General features: G+C 45.9%; 1 protein-coding gene across 3 annotated transcripts in view; it reads right to left on the bottom strand.

Annotated features, from left to right (window-relative positions):
• Window positions 1-20161, bottom strand: part of LOC127008056 (thiamine transporter 1-like) — a 26999-nt gene extending 6838 nt beyond the window's left edge. The window contains exons 1-8 of one of the 3 annotated variants that reach the window (XM_050879586.1): window positions 19997-20161; window positions 13649-14420; window positions 11871-11960; window positions 9152-9388; window positions 6510-6743; window positions 2076-2277; window positions 1364-1556; window positions 377-512 (exon numbers count right to left, since the gene is read on the bottom strand). In XM_050879586.1, the coding sequence (XP_050735543.1) occupies window positions 377-512; window positions 1364-1556; window positions 2076-2277; window positions 6510-6743; window positions 9152-9388; window positions 11871-11960; window positions 13649-13774 (1218 nt within the window). In that variant the 5' untranslated portion in view covers window positions 13775-14420; window positions 19997-20161. The other 2 variants (XM_050879587.1, XM_050879588.1) reach the window with 2 other exon arrangements.
• Between the last annotated feature and the right edge of the window lie 29 nt (window positions 20162-20190).

Below are 20190 nucleotides of genomic sequence, written 5' to 3'. Positions count from 1 at the left end.
TGTGTGTGAACTATGTGTAGATAATGTAGGTGTTTAGATAATGATACATATGCTATTGGTGGTGATGTACCCAAAAGAGCTGCAGAGGTAGAGGTAGAAGGGAGGAGACCAGCTGGGAGACTGAAGACAACCTGGAGACAGTGTGTAGAGGAAGACATGAGAAGGATGAATATCAGGGAGGAGAGAGTATATGATCGTCAAGAGTGGGAGAGACTCAGCCTGTCCAACCCCATAAGGAAAAATAAAGACATTAAATGAAAAGAAGAAGAAAAGATGCTAATGGAGGTGATGAGGAATGTCTGTGTGCACAACAAGAAAATGAGGCAGTGGTTGGTGTATGCATAACTGGCTACACGTCTCACTATTAGCTACTCACCTGTGTGTGCGGCTCCACCTGAAGCACCTGCACCACCACCAGCGTGAGGATAGACTGTATCAACAGTGACAGGAACATGTTGATCCCGAACACCAGGCCATAGCTGTCCTCACGCAAGCCCTTGGCTACCTGGTAACTGGGAAGCAAGAGTAAAGGTAAACTTAGGAGTAAACACTAAGCTGTTTTATCGTTATTACTATCAGAGACGAAACAGATAAAGAAGAAGGAGTGCGGACATTATACCCTGCCTCTTCAGCAGCCCCAGACACCTGAGATAGTGGGAAAGAGAAAATGAAAGTAAAAGCGATGAGAGATGTGCACAGCTTAGGTTCTCATCTCTGTCTCACTGTGCAGAAGAAGAGAAGAGGTGAGGGATAAGTAGAGGGGCACAGGTCAAGGGCAATGTGAAAAGGTGATAGGAAATGAATAAATGGATGATAATGAGTGAAGGAGTAATGGTTAGGGATGGTGTGAAGAGATTAGTAAGGGAGATGTAAATAATAGTTGAAGGGATGATGGTTAGATGAGTGAAGAGCTCAGTGAAAGAGTAAAGAAAGAGGTGAAAGTGTGATCTTCAGGGATGGGTAAAGGAGTGATGGACTGGGGATGAATAAGGGAGTAATGGGTAAGAGATAGGTGGAAGGGAAGGAGAGAGAAAATGAATACAGGAGTGATGGTTAAGGGATAGGTGAAAGTGGGTTCTTAACAGATGTGTGAAGAGGTGAAGGCAGAGACAGTGAATAGTGAATATAAAAACAGACAACTAAGAAAAAAACACTTCTTCACCCTCTCATCAACTCACACAAACTAAATTCAGCGGGAGAGTTATATACCGCAGCACCCACTATAAATAAAATTCGCCCTTCACCACTAACTAACGGGTTGGGATCGTCCAAGAGGCCCTTCAAGAGAGCCTACCAGCACTATAAAAAAAGCCAAGCACACCTGTCTCATCACTACCCCTGCACCCACAACACCTGTCCTCACCTGGCAATGGTAATAAGCATCTGGTAAGAGACCCTGAAGATGATGTAGTTGATGTAGCAGACCTTGATGTTGTAGCTGATTCCCATCGTCACCAACAGAGCCCCATCAAGGAGGGAGATGACTGCCAGTGTCCCCTCCCCCAGCAACTCCCAGTTCAGGTGCAGGTACCCCACACCAAAGGCTGAAAGGGCACCTGTGGAAGGGGTAAGGAGAGGGAAAGGTGAGTAGTGGTGTTTGAAAAGGTGCGTGTCTGTGTGTGTGTGTGTGTGTGTGTGTGTGTGTGTGTGTGTGTGTGTGTGTGTGTGTGTGTGTGCGTGCTTGCGTGCGTGCATGTGTGTGTGTGTGTGTGTGTGTGTGTGTGTGAGCAGCGATTAGCAGACTGGACAATTTACAGTTTCACCCAGCCAACGATTTTCTCACCCCACCCAAAAACCCTGAGTTCCCACAGGTTCCCCAAGATCGTTGAGAATCAGGGGACATGCATAACTTGAAAAGAGGCATAACTTGAAAAGTAGACATTTGCAATGGAAATGAGGTACAAAATCATGCAGTTCACTACATTTATTACCAGAAAAACATGAACCATGTGAGAAAATCATTGGTTGGGTGAAACTGTAAATTGACCCTTTTTTTTCTACACTTTCTTTTTGTTGCCTTTGAGTTGCTTCCTTTAATGTGAAAAAAAAAAAAAAAAAAAAAAAGCAACACTCACTCAGCAGGGTCTGGGTGGCCTCCACAGCGCCATTGTACAGGTGGTCCTCTCCTCCCACGGGCGCAACACTCTCCCACAGGGGCTGGATGTAGTTGCCCACCTGGAAGTTCCCACAGGTAGCGAAGGCCCACCAAATGGACCACTTGACCAGGTACTTGTTGGTGTAGGCCTCCTTGAAGTCCCCCCACATCAACCTAAGGACCTGGTGATGGGGACGGTAAAAAAGGGTATTGTTTATCCTTTATACTCTTTCTTTGTCCTTGGTGACACAGAGGAGGAAGAGAGTGAAGGGAAGGGAGGGTTAGGGAAGAGACAGAAGCCACCTTTAAGTTCCCCCACATCAACCCAAGGATCTGGTGATGGGGAGGCTAATGGAAGGGTATTGTTTATCCTTTATAGTCCTTCTTTATCCTTGGTGATGGGGAGGAAGGAGATAGTGAAGGGAAGGGAGGATGAGGGAAAGGAGAGAGGAGCAGGGAGGGTCAGAGAAGAAAGAGAAAGGAAGGGAAGGAGAGGGATGAAATGCAAGTGAAGGGAAGGAAGGGGATGGAAAAGAAAGGGGAGAAGTGGAGGGGAAGGGAAAGGAGAAAGAAGTGAATGGAATGTGATGACAGGATAGGGAAGGAAAGGCGAGGGAAGAGGTTCAAGTAAAGGAAAGATGAAATAAAAGGAAAGGAAAGGAGTGGAAGGGGGAAGGAAAGGGGAAGAAAGAGAAAAAGAGAAAGGGAGAAAAGAAGAAAGAGAAAGGGAGAAAAGAAGAAAGAGAAAGGGAGAAAAGAAGAAAGGGAAAGGGAGATGGTGAAAGGTTAAGGAAGGGAAGAAGAGGGATGAAACAGAACTAAAAGGAAGGGAAGAGAAAGAAAAGGGGTGAAAGGGAGGGGAAGCAGAGGAAGAGAAAAAAGATAAGAAAGGAGGGGAATGATATGCAGATGAATGGGAGGGAGAGGAAAACATTAAGAAGGTAGAGCATGAGAAGGGAAGTATGAGAAAGGAATGGTGGTGATGGGAGGGGAAGGAGGGAGTCAATCAAGGGAACGAAGGGGAGGGGAGGGGAAGGAAGGGAACAGAAAGGAAGGTGTTGAAAGGTTAGGGAAGGAAAGAGGAGGGAAAGGAAAGGGGTGGAGAGGAAGGGGAGGAGACGAATGATATGGAAATGGAGGGTAGGGAATGGAATGGAGGGGGAGGAAAATATATAGAAGGTGGGGCATGGGAAGGGAAGCATAGGAAAGGCATGACGAGGGAAAATAAATAAAAGGTAGGAAAGAGAAAGAAAAAAAAGGGTGAGGAGAGGAGAGGTGAGGAAAAGAATAATAAGGCAAAGAGAAGGGAAGGGAAAAAATAAAACAAAAAGAAATAAACATGGGAAAGAAAGGGAAATGTAGGAAAGGAATGATGAAGAAAGACACAGGAAAGGAATGAAGAAGAAAGACAAAGAAATGGAAGGGAAGGAGAGAAAAGAATGAGAAAGAAAAGGAAATGGAAGGAATGGGATAACAAGAGTAAGGAAAGGAAATGGAGGGAATGGGACAGCTAGAGAAAGGAAAGGAAATGGAGGGAATGGGATAACAAGAGAAGGAAAGGAAATGGAGGGAATGGGATAGCAAGAGAAAGGAAAGGAAATGGAGGGAATGGGATAACAAGAGAAAGGAAAGGAAATGGAGGGAATGGGATAGCAAGAGAAAGAAAAGGAAATGGAAGGAATGGGATAACAAGAGAAGGAAAGGAAATGGAGGGAATGGGATAACAAGAGAAAGGAAAGGAAATGGAAGCAATGGGATAACAAGAGAAAGGAAAGGAAATGGAAGCAATGGGATAACAAGAGAAGGAAAGGAAATGGAGGAAATGGAATAGCAAGAGAAAGGAAAGGAAATGGAGGGAATGGGATAGCAAGAGAAAGGAAAGGAAATGGAGGGAATGGGATAGCAAGAGAAAGGAAAGGAAATGGAGGGAATGGGATAGCAAGAGAAAGGAAAGGAAATGGAGGGAATGGGATAACAAGAGAAAGGAAAGGAAATGGAGGGAATGGGATAGCAAGAGAAAGGAAAGGAAATGGATGGAATGGGATAGCAAGAGAAAGGAAAGGAAATGGAGGGAATGGGATAACAAGAGAAAGGAAAGGAAATGGATGGAATGGGATAGCAAGAGAAAGGAAAGGAAATGGAGGGAATGGGATAACAAGAGAAAGGAAAGGAAATGGAGGGAATGGGATAGCAAGAGAAAGGAAAGGAAATGGAGGGAATGGGATAACAAGAGAAAGGAAAGGAAATGGAAGCAATGGGATAACAAGAGAAAGGAAAGGAAATGGAAGCAATGGGATAACAAGAGAAGGAAAGGAAATGGAGGAAATGGAATAGCAAGAGAAAGGAAAGGAAATGGAAGCAATGGGATAGCAAGAGAAAGGAAAGGAAATGGAGGGAATGGGATAACAAGAGAAAGGAAAGGAAATGGAGGGAATGGGATAACAAGAGAAAGGAAAGGAAATGGATGGAATGGGATAGCAAGAGAAAGGAAAGGAAATGGAGGGAATGGGATAACAAGAGAAAGGAAAGGAAATGGAGGGAATGGGATAGCAAGAGAAAGAAAAGGAAATGGAAGGAATGGGATAACAAGAGAAGGAAAGGAAATGGAGGGAATGGGATAACAAGAGAAAGGAAAGGAAATGGAAGCAATGGGATAACAAGAGAAAGGAAAGGAAATGGAAGCAATGGGATAACAAGAGAAGGAAAGGAAATGGAGGAAATGGAATAGCAAGAGAAAGGAAAGGAAATGGAAGCAATGGGATAACAAGAGAGAGGAAAGGAAATGGAGGGAATGGGATAACAAGAGAAAGGAACGGAAATGGAGGGAATGGGATAACAAGAGAAAGGAAAGTAAATGGAGGAAATGGAATAGCAAGAGAAAGGAAAGGAAATGGAGGGAATGGATTAGCAAGAGAATGGAAAGGAAATGGAGGAAATGGATTAGCAAGAGAAAGGAAAGGAAATGGAGGGAATGGGATAGCAAGAGAAAGGAAAGGAAATGGAGGAAATGGATTAGCAAGAGAAAGGAAAGGAAATGGAGGAAATGGATTAGCAAGAGAAAGGAAAGGAAATGAGGGAATGGGATAAAAAGAGAAGGAAAAGGGAAAGGAAATGGAGAGAATGGGATATCAGGAGAAAGGAAAAGGAAATGGAAGGAATAGGATAACAAGAGAAAGGAAAAGGAAATGGAGGGAATGGGATAACAAGAGAAATAAAAGGAAATATGGGACAGCAAGATAATGGGATAGCAAGATAAAGAAAAGGAAATGGAGGGAATGGGATAAAAAGAGAAGGAAAAAGGAAAGGAAATGGAGAGAATGGGATAGCAAGATAAAGGAAAGGAAATGGAGGGAATGGGATAAAAAGAGAAGGAAAAAGGATAAGCAGGAGAAAGGAAAGGAAATGGAAGGAATGAGATAGCAAGAGAAAGGAAAGGAAATGGAAGGAATGGGATAGCAAGGGAAAGGAAAGGAAATGGAAGGAATGAGATAGCAAGAGAAAGGAAAGGAAATGGAGGGAATGGGATAACAAGAGAAAGGAAAGGAAATGGAAGGAATGGGATAGCAAGAGAAAGGAAAGGAAATGGAGGGAATGGGACAGCAAGAGAAAGGAAAGGAAATGGAAGGAATGGGATAGCAAGAGAAAGGAAAGGAAATGGAAGGAGTGGGATAGCAAGAGAAAGGAAAGGAAATGGAAGGAGTGGGATAACAAGAGAAGGAAAGGAAATGGAAGGAGTGGGATAGCAAGGGAAAGGAAAGGAAATGGAAGGAATGAGATAGCAAGAGAAAGGAAAGGAAATGGAAGGAATGAGATAGCAAGAGAAAGGAAAGGAAATGGAAGGAATGAGATAGCAAGAGAAAGGAAAGGAAATGGAAGGAATGAGATAGCAAGAGAAAGGAAAGGAAATGGAAGGAATGGGATAGCAAGAGAAAGGAAAGGAAATGGAAGGAGTGGGATAGCAAGAGAAAGGAAAGGAAATGGAGGGAATGGGATAACAAGAGAAAGGAAAGGAAATGGAGGGAATGGGATAACAAGAGAAAGGAAAGGAAAGGAAATGGATGGAGTGGGATAGCAAGGGAAAGGAAAGGAAATGGAAGGAATCAGATATCAAGAGAAAGGAAAGGAAATGGAGGGAATGGGACAGCAAGAGAAAGGAAAGGAAATGGAAGGAATGGGATAACAAGATAAAGGAAAGGAAATGGAAGGAGTGGGATAGCAAGGGAAAGGAAAGGAAATGGAAGGAATGAGATAGCAAGAGAAAGGAAAGGAAATGGAAGGAATGAGATAGCAAGAGAAAGGAAAGGAAATGGAAGGAGTGGGATAGCAAGAGAAAGGAAAGGAAATGGAAGGAGTGGGATGGAAGAGAAGGGATGAAGAGGGAGGAATGGGAATAAAAACACCCAACATAACGCACCCTCCTGAACTTCATCCACAATCCATGACCAGCACCAGCAGAGGCCTTGCGGTGCGTCACGTCCAGCTGCAGGCCACTCTCGCCCTCGCTGGTGGGAATGTACTGCTGGCGGTGGAAGTAGACGCTGGTGGAGACGGGGGGCAGGAAGCAGGCGATGATGAAGGCCACACTCACGTTGAAGAGGGACAGATAGTTGAGGGAGTGGTAGTCCATGAGCCCAGAAGAGGTGAGGATCTGTTGAAGGAGGAGGAGGTGGTGATGGAGGAAGACGCTGGGGCCTGTATTCTTGGATGCTCTCGGCTCCCACAAGTAATTCCAAAGGCCACAAAGCAAATGAATTGGGTTTTCATGAGTGGTGCTTTACGTTCATGATGCAGAAGGCTTGTCAAACTATTACACAACTCATTAAATTACCCATGGAAATACCCAAAATCTCTATGGAGGTCTTACCAAATGTTGCATGATGGACGATGAAGGAGGAGGGAGGGAGAGGAGAGTTTGAGTAGGAGGGATGGAGAGTGAAGGAGAGTTTGAGTGGGAGGGATGGAGAGTGAAGGAGAGTTTGAGTGGGAGGGATGGAGAGTGAAGGAGAGTTTGAGTGGGAGGGATGGAGAGTGAAGGAGAGTTTGAGTGGGAGGGATGGAGAGTGAAGGAGAGTTTGAGTGGGAGGGATGGAGAGTGAAGGAGAGTTTGAGTGGGAGGGATGGAGAGTGAAGGCGAGTTTGAGTGGGAGGGATGGAGAAGAAAGGAGAGTTTGAGTGGGAGGGATGGAGAATGAAGAAGAGTTTGAGTGGGAGGGATGGAGAGTGAAGGAGATTTTGATTTGGAGGGATGGAGAGTGAAGGAGATTTTTAGTGGGAGGGATGGAGAAAGGAGAGTTTGAGTGGAGGGATGGAGAGTGAAGGAGAGTTTGAGGGGAGGGATGGAGAGTGAAGAAGAGTTTTAGTGGGATGGATGTAGAGTGAAGGAGAGTTTGAGTGGGAGGGATGGAGAGTGAAGGAGAGTTTGAGTGGGAGGGATGGAGAGTGAAGGAGAGTTTGAGTGGGAGGGATGGAGAGTGAAGGCGAGTTTGAGTGGGAGGGATGGAGAGTGAAGGAGAGTTTGAGTGGGAGGGATGGAGAGTGAAGTAGAGTCTGAGTGGGAATGATGGAGAGTTAAAGAGAGTTTGAGTGGGAGGGATGGAGAGTGAAGGAGAGAGTGGAAGGGATGGAGAGTGAAGGAGAGTTTGAGTGGGAGGGATGGAGAGTGAAGGAGAGTTTGAGGGGAGGGATGGAGAGTGAAGGAGAGTTTGAGGGAGGGATGGAGAGTGAAGGAGAGTTTGAGGGGAGGGATGGAGAGTGAAGGAGAGTTTGAGGGGAGGGATGGAGAGTGAAGGAGAGTTTGAGGGAGGGATGGAGAGGAAGGAGAGTTTGAGGGAGGGATGGAGAGGAAGGAGTTTGAGGGAGGGATGGAGAGTGAAGGAGAGTTTAAGTGGGAGGGATGAAGAGTGAAGGAGAGTTTGAGTGGGAGGGATGGAGAGTGAAGGAGAGTTTGAGTGGGAGGGATGGAGAGTGAAGGAGAGTTTGAGTGGGAGGGATGGAGAAGAAAGGAGAGTTTGAGTGGGAGGGATGGAGAGTGAAGGAGAGTTTGAGTGGGAGGGATGGAGAGTGAAGGAGAGTTTGAGTGGGAGGATGGAGAGTGAAGGAGAGTTTGAGGGAGGATGGAGAGGAAGGAGAGTTTGAGGGAGGGATGGAGAGGGAAGGAGAGTTTGAGGGAGGATGGAGAGTGAAAGAGAGTTTGAGTGGGAGGGATGGAGAGTGAAAGAGAGTTTGAGGGAGGGATGGAGAGTGAAGGAGTTTGAGGGAGGGATGGAGAGTGAAGGAGAGTTTTGAGTGGGAGGGATGGAGAGTGAAGGAGAGTTTGAGTGGGAGGGATGGAGAGGGAAGGAGAGTTTGAGTGGGAGGGATGGAGAGGGAAGGAGAGTTTGAGTGGGAGGGATGGAGAGTGAAGGAGAGTTTGAGTGGGAGGGATGGAGAGTGAAGGAGAGTTTGAGTGGGAGGGATGGAGAGGGAAGGAGAGTTTGAGTGGGAGGGATGGAGAGGGAAGGAGAGTTTGAGTGGGAGGGATGGAGAGGGAAGGAGAGTTTGAGTGGGAGGGATGGAGAGTGAAGGAGAGTTAGAATAGGAAGAATGGAATTAAGGAGAGTTTCAGTAGGAGTGATGGAGGGGTGAAGAAATGGAGGAAACCTTGAGTGAGGGAGAGAAAAACACAGCAAAACTGAAAAGAACTAGGACAGGTAGGGACAAGGTGACTGAGTTAGTAGGAAAATATGAAACCCTAGGAGGTGAGGACCAAGAACAAGCTCCCCGTAAATTAGTGAGTTCACGTCGCAAAATATGAAACCCTAGGAGGTGAGGACCAAGAACAAGTTCCCCGTAAGTTAGTGAGTTCACGTCGGCTAAGTCTAAGCGTAATAAACATAACATTTCACTTCAACACCGCCACCAAAACCAAAAAGATCACCATTCTTGAAACACACACACACACACACAATACACTACACACTACACACACACACACATTTTCCACTTGTCTTTCCTCTGTCATCTAAGCCCTTCAGTGTTTGCGAGTCCAGTTTTGGCCACACACACACACACACACACCTGGCTCAGCACGCCTGATAGGAAGCGTCCCGCGAGCAGGGCGGCGCGGGTGAAGCTGGTGACGCGCTGGTAGAACTTGCCGGCCACCTTGGCGTAGATGTAGGTGTAGTAGGCGACCTCCGTGGACGTGGCGATGCCGTACGTGAACTCCATCAGCTGCATGGCCGTCACGCCCCGCGCCCACAGCAGCAGGGACCAGGTGGCGATGTAGGCGATGCCCTCAAACACGATGACGGGCTGGGGGAGAGAAGGCGGGGATGAGAATGATGAGGGAAGGAAGGATGAGGAATGGAATGGGAGTTTGTAGGATTTTCAGAGGAGGTAGAGATGAGGGAGTGTGGGAGTGGGAGGCTGAGGGGTAGGGGAAGGAGGGGATGAGAACGGTGAAGGAGAGATAGGGAAAGGAATGGGAGTTTGTGGGATTTTCAGAGGAGGTGGAGATGAGGAAGTGTGGGAGTGGGAGGCTGGGGGTAGGGGAAGGAGGGGATGAGAATGGTGAAGGAAGGAGAGATAGGGAAAGGAATGGGAGTTTGTGGGATTTTCAGAGGAGGTGGAGATGAGGAAGTGTGCGGGTGTAGAGGGTGTGCGGGAGTTTGCAGACGGGAAGGGCGGAAAGGGAATATGGGGGTGGGTGATAGTGAGGATAAGGGAGAACAGAATAAGGGGAGAGAAGTGAGGGAACATGGGAGAGGGGAGGGATATCGGGAGTATGGGGGAAGGAGGGAGTGTGAAAGATTTGGAAAGTATGAAGAAGAGAGCGAGGGAGTGTGAAAGTAAGGGAAAGGAAGGAGGGGAGTGTGAAAGTATGAGAGAGAAAGGAGGGGAGTGTGAAAGAATGGAATAAGAGGGAGGGAGTGTGAAAAGATGGGAAAGGAATTCAGGGAGGAAGTGTGACAATAACAGTGAAGGGAGGGAGCGAGTAAGTGTTTAAGTATGGGGAAGGAAAGGAGGAACCGTGAGGAGTGGGGAAGGAAGGAAGGAAGGGAGTCTGAGGACGTATGGGGAAGTCATGTAAGTGTGTGAGTATGAGGAAGATAGGAAGGAAGTGTGAAAGTATGGGGAAGGAAGGAAGGAAGTGTGAAAGTATGGGGAAGGAAGGGAGGGAGGGAAGACGGGAGATAGTGGATGCAGTGTGGAAGGGAGTGTGGGAGAGCAAGAGGAAGGGGAGGACTGGGATATCTATTCGCTACATTAATAGAAAGACTGTTGAATAATGTTAAAAAAAAAGGTCATGACCTTAGTACAGAGGTCCATGGAAGAATTTCAAGGGGTTCATAGAGATTCTAATTATTTTCAAATTTATTATACTGGAATTAGGAGACGCGGCTCGGAATACAATTGATACTACTGTACACAATCTTTAAAACTGAACGCTTAAATGATAGAATTGCTCTACAATAGCTAACGGTACAAGGGGTGTCAAACCCACGGCCCACGTGGCAGGGGGTCCACAGGTGAAAAAGTGACTGGAAATGGGTGGTTGGGAACCACTACCTTAGTAGATTTAGGTAATTTAGATAAGCTTGACTGATGACTCAGACTGATGGATAATTTGGAAAAAAAAAAAAAAAAAAAAAAAAAAAAAGAGGACCCCAATATACGGTTCTGCTCCATGCTACCAGGAAGCAAATATGTGAATAAATGAATAAGTGAAGGAATAAAGAAATGAGTTTATATGTGGCAAGTCCTTCATAATGCAAGCTCGATAGTATCTATATGTCACGTGATGGTGTATTAGAGAGACTGTGGTTATATATATTTTTTTCATGTTCTCTTTATAATGCAAGCATACTACTATTAGGGTACGATTTAATAGGCACGTGATTGTGTATCAGGGGGGCAGTGGTTTATGGTGGAGGTGGAAATAAAGATGGAGGACACAGTGGCAGAAGTGGAGACTACTTTTTTTTATAGTGAACGTGGTTAAACGCAAAGTAATATATTTTTAACAGGTGGTGGTATTGGTGGAGTGGAGACAGTAGTGGTGAAGGCAGAACTGGTGGTGGTGGTGGTTACAGTGGAAAATGAAATAGTATACGTTTAAGTAAGTGGTAATGGTGGATGGTGACGACTGGATAATAATGGTAATGGACGTGGAGAAATGCAAGTGTAATATAATGTTGAACAAAGGGTGATATTGGTGGGGTGGAGGAAGTGCTGAAGAAGGCAGGATTGGTGGTGGTGGTGGTGGTGGTGGTGGTTGCCAAGGTGTGGTTGCGGTGGGGGGGTGAAAAAATATATGCGTGTAAGTGGTGATGATGGAAGCTAAATAACAAAAACATAAAATATGAAAGGGAAGTTGGAGGTGGGAGTCACGATGGAACACAGCAAGTAGAGGGTTTGAAAAAGAAAACATAGATGGCGGTAATAATGATGGTATTGTTAACAGTTGTGATCGTGGTGGTGATGATGATGATGGAGGCAGTAGTGGTGAGGCTGAAAGAAGCGTTAATAGATAGACAGATAGATGGATTGATAAATTGATGGATAGATATATAAATAGATGGATAGATAGATAAATAGACAGATAAGTAGATAGAGAGATAGGTAGTAGATAGATACGCCAATAAATACATGACAGATCAATCAATAAATATGCATACGAGATTATGAGAGGAATGAAAGAAAAGGAGGGAAGTAGAGGCAAAAGATTGTAAGTAGTAGAATTGTTGCTGTTGTTGTTGTTGTTGTTGTTGTTATTGCTGTTGTTGCCCCTTACCTTGTACCTGAGGAGATCCGTGAGCAGGAACACCACCACCAGGAGGGACAGGTAGGAGTAGGTCCATACGGGGTACACCTGGTAGTTTACCTGTGGAGGGCGAAGGTGTTAATTACAAGGGTAGATAGAGGGGAGGCGGTGGCTGAGTGGTCAGCGTGCCGGCGCGGAGTCCAGGAGGGCGCACATTTGCGAACCGCCCGCCGCTACAAACAAGCTGGACTCTAGATTCTCTCCAAAAAGAGGATCAAACATGAGTTCCGGGGGTCAGTATGAGCCAAGCAAGATGGCGCCACTACAAACATTTGACTGCGCCACAACGGGAGAGGGCCGACCACCAGGCCCCACAAAGAAAGCCTACCGCCGCCAATGGCGTAACGTAAAAAAAAAAATAATAATAATAATAAATAAAAGTCAATCGACGGAGGTGTGCACCGGGGCCACGCGCAGCCCCAAAACTTTAACTTTCAGGGAGAGAAAAAGAGGAAAGAAATTATATCAAATTTTAGAAGGATGGAGTTGATGGGATATGCTGATTGTGAGGAGAGGGAGGTGATCCTGTTTCTGCATTCTCCCTTTTGTAAAAACAAGATAACGGCATGGAGTCAGTGTGTTGAAGAGCATTTGGCAGCATTGCGCACTGCAGAGGCTGAGGCAATGGTCAGTAAGGCCCCTTTCACACGAGCGATTTTTGCAGCTTCGGCACATGCCGCACGGTTTAGCTTTACATGACTCTTATGGATGCATTCACACGAGGCCGGAGCGGCAGTCTTGCCGCTCCCGCAGCTGCTCTGCCGTACCGCCATCAAGACCGCAGCGACAAAAATGCCGCACAACGGTTTCGGTGGTCATGTGTTGCTGTGGGCGCCTTCACACATCCGGTGTTTGCCGCCTGCGGCGAGGGATAGTTGTCTGTCAACACTTGGAGGAAGGGCGCGCAACCACTTCGTCTGCATCAATGGAAAAGTTGGTATGCACTATATTTTCCATCTTATGAACTTTCAATTAATGTATATTGAAAATGTAAGTGTCTTACATATTAATTCTGTATACCTCTGTACAACAAACATCTGCATTTAAATTTCAGGGTTATGGCTAATTTAAATTATCATGACACGGGGCTGCTGACCTCCGAGACTGAAAGACGCCTTGTGTGTGGGATCCCTCGAGAGGAGATCACAAATATGACTGAAGGAGACACCGAAGCGGATGCGGCAGACACCGCACTTGACCATGGACGTCCAGGTGCCATGCGGCTGCCGTCCGGCATGTGCCGGACCGGCAAAAACCGCTCGAGTGAAAGGGGCCTAAGAGTTGGAAGCGTGTCATCGACTGTCTAACCTCATAGCGATTATGGGAAAACCTGACGCTAAGCAGATGATGATGATGATGAAACTATAAGAATCAGTGTCGAAACGTCTTTCACCTGCTAAGTAGCTACTCTCACCTGCTCTTATCTTCCCTCTTTAGCGATATCAGGACAGATACATGAACTCCACCGGGTCTGCCAGATTTTAAAACGTTGTATAAGTCTTTACTAAAAGTAATGAGGCTGGTTTGTCTTTTCTTTACATGTTCCAAGGCGTGGTTGGTTGGTTTTGTTGATCACTTTTACATCACTTCATACGATTGTTTGTAATATGTCGACTTAACTGTGAAAATCCAACACTTCTAACTACGGCCCAAAAATGCAATTAAAAAGCCAAAATAGCCACATAACTGTTAAGAAATAGTAATACTACGTTTGAAAAATTAACCGCCAGCGTGGAAGCGTCCCTCACCTCGTCATTGGTGAGGTTCATCGGCGGCTGCAGCAGGTACTCGGTGAGGAAGGGCTCGGAGGGACGCAGCTCCTTGAAGAACCCGTACAGGCAGAGCAGCAGGCACGTCCTTAGCCAGGTGTCCATGGTGGTGTGTTAGGGTGCGGGCCAGGAGGGTGGGAGGGAGAGTGGGAAGGATGAATGAAGGGAGAGAGGGAAGGATGAATGAAGGAAGAGAAAAAGAAAAGAAGGGGGAAAGAGGGAAAGAAAAAAAGGGAGAAAGGAAGGACGAAAGAAAGGAATGAAAAGAGGGATTAAAGAAGGAAGAAAAAAATAGGAGGCAGGGAAAGAGAAATAAAATAAAGAGGGTAAGAAAAAAATGAAAAGAAAAGAAAGAAAGGGAGAGAGGAGGAAAGGAGAAAAGGAAGGAATGAAATAAGAGAGGAAGAAAGGGAGGGAGGGAGGCAGTTATGAATGAATTAAGGAAAGAGAGACGAAGGAAGAAAAAAAGAGAGGAAAGAAACGAAGTGAAAAACGGAAAGAGTGCAGAAGAAAGAAATGAAGGAACGAGGAAATGGTGTAGAAAGAGAAGAGATGGGGAAGACTCGTAATGAGGCAGGTAGTGATGGGGAGGTGAACTGGTGATGGGCACTGGTGGTGATGGGAACTTTTAGATTGGTGATGGGTACTGATGGTGATAGGAACTTGTGGACTGGTGATGGGAACTTTTGGACTGGTGGTTGTGATGGGTGGTGGTGGTGATGGGAACTGGTAGACTGGGGACTGGTGGGCACTGCAAGAGAGACAAACACGAGTAAGTAAGTAGGTAATAAGTAAGTAAGTAACGGTAAGTAAAGTTCGGTTATATGGTTAAACTTATGCCCTTTCCCTCACAATTTTCATCTCCGTCTTTTCTACTTTCCTTTCCCTCCTTATTAATTCATTCATATTTGTCTCCTTCCCTCTCTCTCTCTCTCTTTCTTCCTCCTTTATTTCCTTTATTTCTCTTCTCCTTTCTTTTCCATACAGTCTACCACAGTTCTTACCTCCATTTCTTCTTCTCACTCACTCCTTAAGTCATTCATATTTGTCTCCTTCCCTCCCTCTCCCTTCCATCCTTTTTTCCTTTCCTCCTTCTCTCTCCCTTTCTTTCCTTCCCATGCACTTTACCTCAGTTCTTATCTCCGTCTCGTCTCTTCTTCTCTTTCCTTGCTTAATTCATTCATAATTGTCTCCTTCCCTCTCCTTTCTTCCTTTTTCTTCTTTCCTCCTCTCTCCCTTCTTTCCTTCCCATCCACTTTACCACATGCAGTTCTTCGCACCGTCTCTTCTTCCTCTCTTTCCTTCCTTAATTCGTTCATACTTGTGACCTTCCCTCTCACCCTTTTTCCTCCATTATTTCCTTCCTTCTTTTTATCATTTCCTCCTCAACTCTTGCTTCCTTTCCTTCCCATGTTCTTCATCAGCTCTCATCTCCGTCTCTTCTGTGTGTTAATGGTAAGTGGGTGAAGGTGTGATCTCTAATTACCTTACCAAACTCACCTTCCCTATACCTTTGTGATTAACTAATATGCATGAAGGAATGGACAGGTGGGGAGAGGAAGGATGAGGGAGGGGTGTGTTGGGGAAGACTGCATGAATGTATGGGTGAGCGAGTAAATGAAAGGAAGGAAGAAAGAAGAAAAGGTGGAAAGGGAAAGGAAGGAAAGGAGAAAACGGAAAAATGAAGGAAGGTTGGTGAGAAGGAAAAAAGGGAAAAATGAAATGGAAGAAAGGGGAGAAGGAGAAAAGGAGAAAATGGGAAAGGAAGGCGGAAAGGAAGGAGAAAACGAAAAGCGAGAATAAATGAAGAGATGGGAAAAAGGGAGGAGTAATGACAGGAAGGAAAGAGGGGAAGAAATAGCGGAGAATGACTGAATGAATCAATAAGTAATTGAAGGATGAAAAAAGGGAAGAGGGAAGGAAGAAAGGGGAAGGCATATTGAAGAATGAATAGATAAATTTATGTGTAGGGCTACACAACGGAGGGAAAGAAAGAATAGGAAAAGAAGAATAATGAAAGGAGGAACGCAGGTATGAAGTACGAGAGGGTGGGAGGAATAAAATCAGAACATTAGGTCACGTGGCACATGGAGTGCATAAATTAAATCTAGATAATGCAAAAGCTCTTAATGGAGATGTCGGTGTTATCAGAGTGTGTGTGTGTGTGTGTGTGTGTGTGTGTGTGTGTGTGTGTGTGTGTGAGTGTGATTTGAATCCTCATACTTGACAATGACTGCGACACACACACAAACACACACAGGCACTGCCAGGCTTCACGGCTTGAAAGACGGCGGTTCGAGCCCCGCTCAGGCCGGGTTTTTTCCGCTGACTAGGAGTGGTTACTGTCCCCCCTTGAGCAAGAGGGATGGGGTGTGTGGTGTGTGAGGTTCTGGCTGTAACCAGATATCGTTTAATGAGCCTTGCAGTTGCTCTAATCGGGCTGGCGATTGCAAGTCCAACTTGTGATCAGGCCATGGTGAAACACACACACACACACACTCTTTCTCTCTCGCCAATATACTTCATCACTTTTACTTTCCCCTCTCTCTTAGTACTTTCCTCCTCCCCGTCCTCCTTTTTCCTTCTGAAGAAGTTTAGTAACGTCTATCACTCCAAGTTCTTTGAGCTCCAAACCAACTCAAGGAATAAATATAACGGTCTACCTATTCAAGTGAGGCGGCGTACAGACTGGCAAGTTTCCTCTCTCGAACCGAGTAATTCGTCGTCGTTCCTGCAGAAGTAGTAAGAGCGAAAACCATCAACTCCTTTAAAAATCGCATTGACCGTTATTCCGCTCCGTCAGGAGTAAACTCAGTAAACAGAACGTACGTACCGGGGTGCCTTCATCTGCTCTGGAGGCACTGAAGCATATTCAAACACTAGAGCCAGTGCTAGAGCGGATAACCTCGGTATGAGTCGAGGCTTTCTATTGCCTGCCCTTCCATGTTTCCCTCTTCCATCCTATTTTATTTTTCCTGCTCCCATATCCCTCTCTTTTCTTCCCATTTCCCCTTTCCACTCACATTTTCTTTCCGTTTTATCATCACCTATTTGAGCTATTTCCTAGTTCTCTTTGCCCTTTCCTCAGTTCTCATTCTCTCATTCGCTTTTTCAACATTCTTCCTTTTCTTCCTTTATCCACCACTCTCCTCTCTTTTTCACCCGCTCCCATTCATCACACCTCATCCTCTCCCTCTCCCTCTCTTCACTACTCCAACACGTCATTATATTTTTGGACATTTATAGCCCCCCTTTCCTCTCAGTCTGTTCTCTCTTTAACCATTTTCATGCCGCCGTTCAACTAATACCGCATCTATCTCCACTCGAACTTTATTTTCCCTCTTTCATTTCCTTCAGCTCAACCCATCTCTCTTCAGTTCCTCATTCCCTAACCAAACTCAAGCCTTGTATACACTCCAATCCCTCCACACACACACTGACTACAATCGAGAGGCTGAGGACTGTCAACTGAAGAAGGGGAGTTAATGAGGCGAGTAACCCTTTATACTCTGCCCACTTTAGGAGAGCCACATGAGAGAGAAGCTTCCCCATACATGTGATTCGTACTACTCCATGCAGGGGCATGTGTGTGTGTGTGGAGAGAGAGTCTTTTACGTAACCACACGCAAGGATGAGAGATTGCCCACACGCACACGCGAGAAACGAACAAACCTTAATCAAGCTCACACACACACACAGAAAGAGAGAGAGAGAGAGAGAGAGAGAGAGAGAGAGACGCTCACCTCAGTGTTGCCGCCGTCCCGTGTGTCTGAGTCAGTGAGAGGAGACTCAGGAGAGAGAACTTCAGAGAAGTCAGCAGTTTATTGCGTCTTGTTTCATGACGTAACTCGCTCTCTCTCTCTGCCATGCCAACCCTTCCCCTCTATCTCACTCCCAACGCAATAATCACCCTCGCTATTTTCTCCTCATTCTCCCCTCGCCCTGTCTGTCTGTCTATCACTCTGTCTGGCCGTCTGTGTTTCTGGTGGACGTTTTCAGGCTGATTTTTCATTATCTATTTCCCTCTTCTTTCGTGAATTAAACATTTTATTCCACGGGAATTGGTTTAAATGTTCTATGGCGAGTTCTTTTTGCCGTTGTTGTTGAAGTAAGTCACTCATTATTACTGACATCGTCATCATACAACAACAACAACAACAACGACGACGACAACAGGTACAAAGACTATTAAGTTTTTAACTCACTGATATCACTCAACAAGTCACATTTTTCCAGCCTTGATTATATGCAAACACACACACACACACACACACACACACACACACACACACACACACACACAATTTCAGTAATACATTATCATTATAAAAAAAATATATCAGTATAGTAGTTTCTCCTATTTTTTTTCTGATCATCATCGCTGTTAGCAACAGCAATATTTTTTTTCTCTTTCTTTCTCAGTCAGTTTTGCTCCTTTGTTACTCCTCCTCCTCCCCATTTATTTCATTATTTTTATCACTTATTTAACCTTATTTTTATGCCTAGGTTACACCCAATCAGCTCGATCTATCCTCCTCCTATCAATCTTCCTCAAGTTGTAAGATTACGCTCTCTCTCTCTCTCTCTCTCTCTCTCTCACACACACACACACACACACGCAGCCATACGTACTGCATGCAGGAACAAGTGTTGAGGAAAGATAAAAGTGAACGTCGAAAATACAGCTAAGGAGACAACTTTCAGCAGCCTTCCACGGCGTTACCAATAAGAAGGGAAAAATAAAAAGGTAAAGTTGGGGGCCTACGCTATAGCAGCGCGTGGCCTCGGTGCTCATCTCCGTCGCATTGGCCCTTGAGCCTGTGGTGGGGGGGATCAAGGCCATTACCCCGGGACACAGGGCCAGTGTGACATCCGGGTTAGTACCACAGTTTACCTTCCCCAGGTTTCCCCAGGTACCCATTTATCGACCAGCCCGAGAGGGAGTTATAGTCATTTCTAGTCTCAAGGCAAGGAGCTAAAGGTAAGAGCACACCCCACCACACACCTTCAGCCCTCGTCCTCAATGATCTAGGGGTGGGCAAGAACCGGTTCCGGAACCGGTTCCGCGTCTCAGCCACTGGAATCGGTTCCCAAGTCTTGGAACCGGTGCCGAGCAAAGAGTTTTCTGCTTTATCTGAGAAGTGTGATGAGGATTGAGAACAGAATGGAAGCGATTATTTTCGGGAAGTATTTGGCATTGTTTTGAGAGGCTGCCATACTGCTCATCATTTTTCGCGTATGCCGCTCCTGGCTGGGTATATATATATATATATATATATATATATATATATATATATATATATATATATATATATATATATATATATATATATATATATATATATATATTTTTTTTATGCCTGTTTGTTAAAGGAAATATTTACCTATTTTTTCCAAGTCCTTTTACAATTTAGTCATTAAAAACAAAGATCACTTAGTGGTTTGCATTTATTCCTATATATTAAAAAAAAAAATGTCAACACTTGAATGGGAAAATGGGGAGCATAAGTCAAGAATACAGGAAGATTGGAAAAGACAGCTCCCCGAGTGGTGAAAAATAGGGCTACCCTGGTGGGAGCTGGGGGCGGCGCGGGACCGCTCAAGGGCGCCGGGGGAGTCAGGCAAGGAGTACAGAGAAGCTGAACCCGGTTCCAAGGCCACGGAACCGTTCGGGCGGTTCCCGCAGCCTCCGCGCGCAAGGCTCCAGCGGACGTGAGGGTGCGTGTAGGGAGCATTGGATTTGAGTGTGGGAACCGGTTCCGGAACCGGTTCCCACGGTTCCGAGAGCCTTCAGAACCGGATCCGCCGGATCCGAAAATGACGGTTCCTGCCCAGTCCTACAATGATCCCCACAGTTGCAACGAACATAAGAAAGGGAGGGGAGAAGAGGGGATAGAAGGAGTAATGTTTTTCTTCAGTATCCCATATAGCACCATTTTCTTCGGTTTACTTTTGCACCATGCGTATTCGAGGCAGTAACACCAATAATAACTCCTTCCCCGTGTTGTCGTTGCATTAAACAAACATGTAGGTGACCCTGAATGTGACTTGTGCGGCTACTGTTCTTGTGTTCTGTAATCTTTGTTAGGTAATGAAAGAAACGTGAATTAAGCTAAAAGAAACTTACCTAAATGATTGTGGTTTCATGTCAGGGATCAGTTGGCGAGGCTGCCTTGCATGCCGTGGGCCGTGGCGAGACACACACACGTTATCGGGCGGCATGAGGGGCGCCTGGGCCAGTGGTTACAGGTGCCGACCCGGCGGGTGGGGAGGCTCCTAGCTATCATTAAGGGGGTGCAAGGTGTTACCCAATGAATCAGTGCTCACCTGCCCCCTTATCTGCGTCACGCCGCCTTGACCATCACCGGGCTGGGTGTCGTGGGTCAGGGTCCGCGGGATGGTCCAGGGGCGGGCGACACCCGGACTACGACACACTGAGCCGCCGCGTCGTCTGCTCCTCAGCACACACTTGCCGCCGCTCGGCCAGTGATGCAACCAAGCGGACTACGAGCCTTGTTCAC

The sequence above is a fragment of the Eriocheir sinensis genome, chromosome 37 (genome assembly GCF_024679095.1).
Source record: "Eriocheir sinensis breed Jianghai 21 chromosome 37, ASM2467909v1, whole genome shotgun sequence".
Taxonomy (NCBI): domain Eukaryota; kingdom Metazoa; phylum Arthropoda; class Malacostraca; order Decapoda; family Varunidae; genus Eriocheir; species Eriocheir sinensis.
This window is presented reverse-complemented; position numbering and strand designations above follow the sequence as displayed.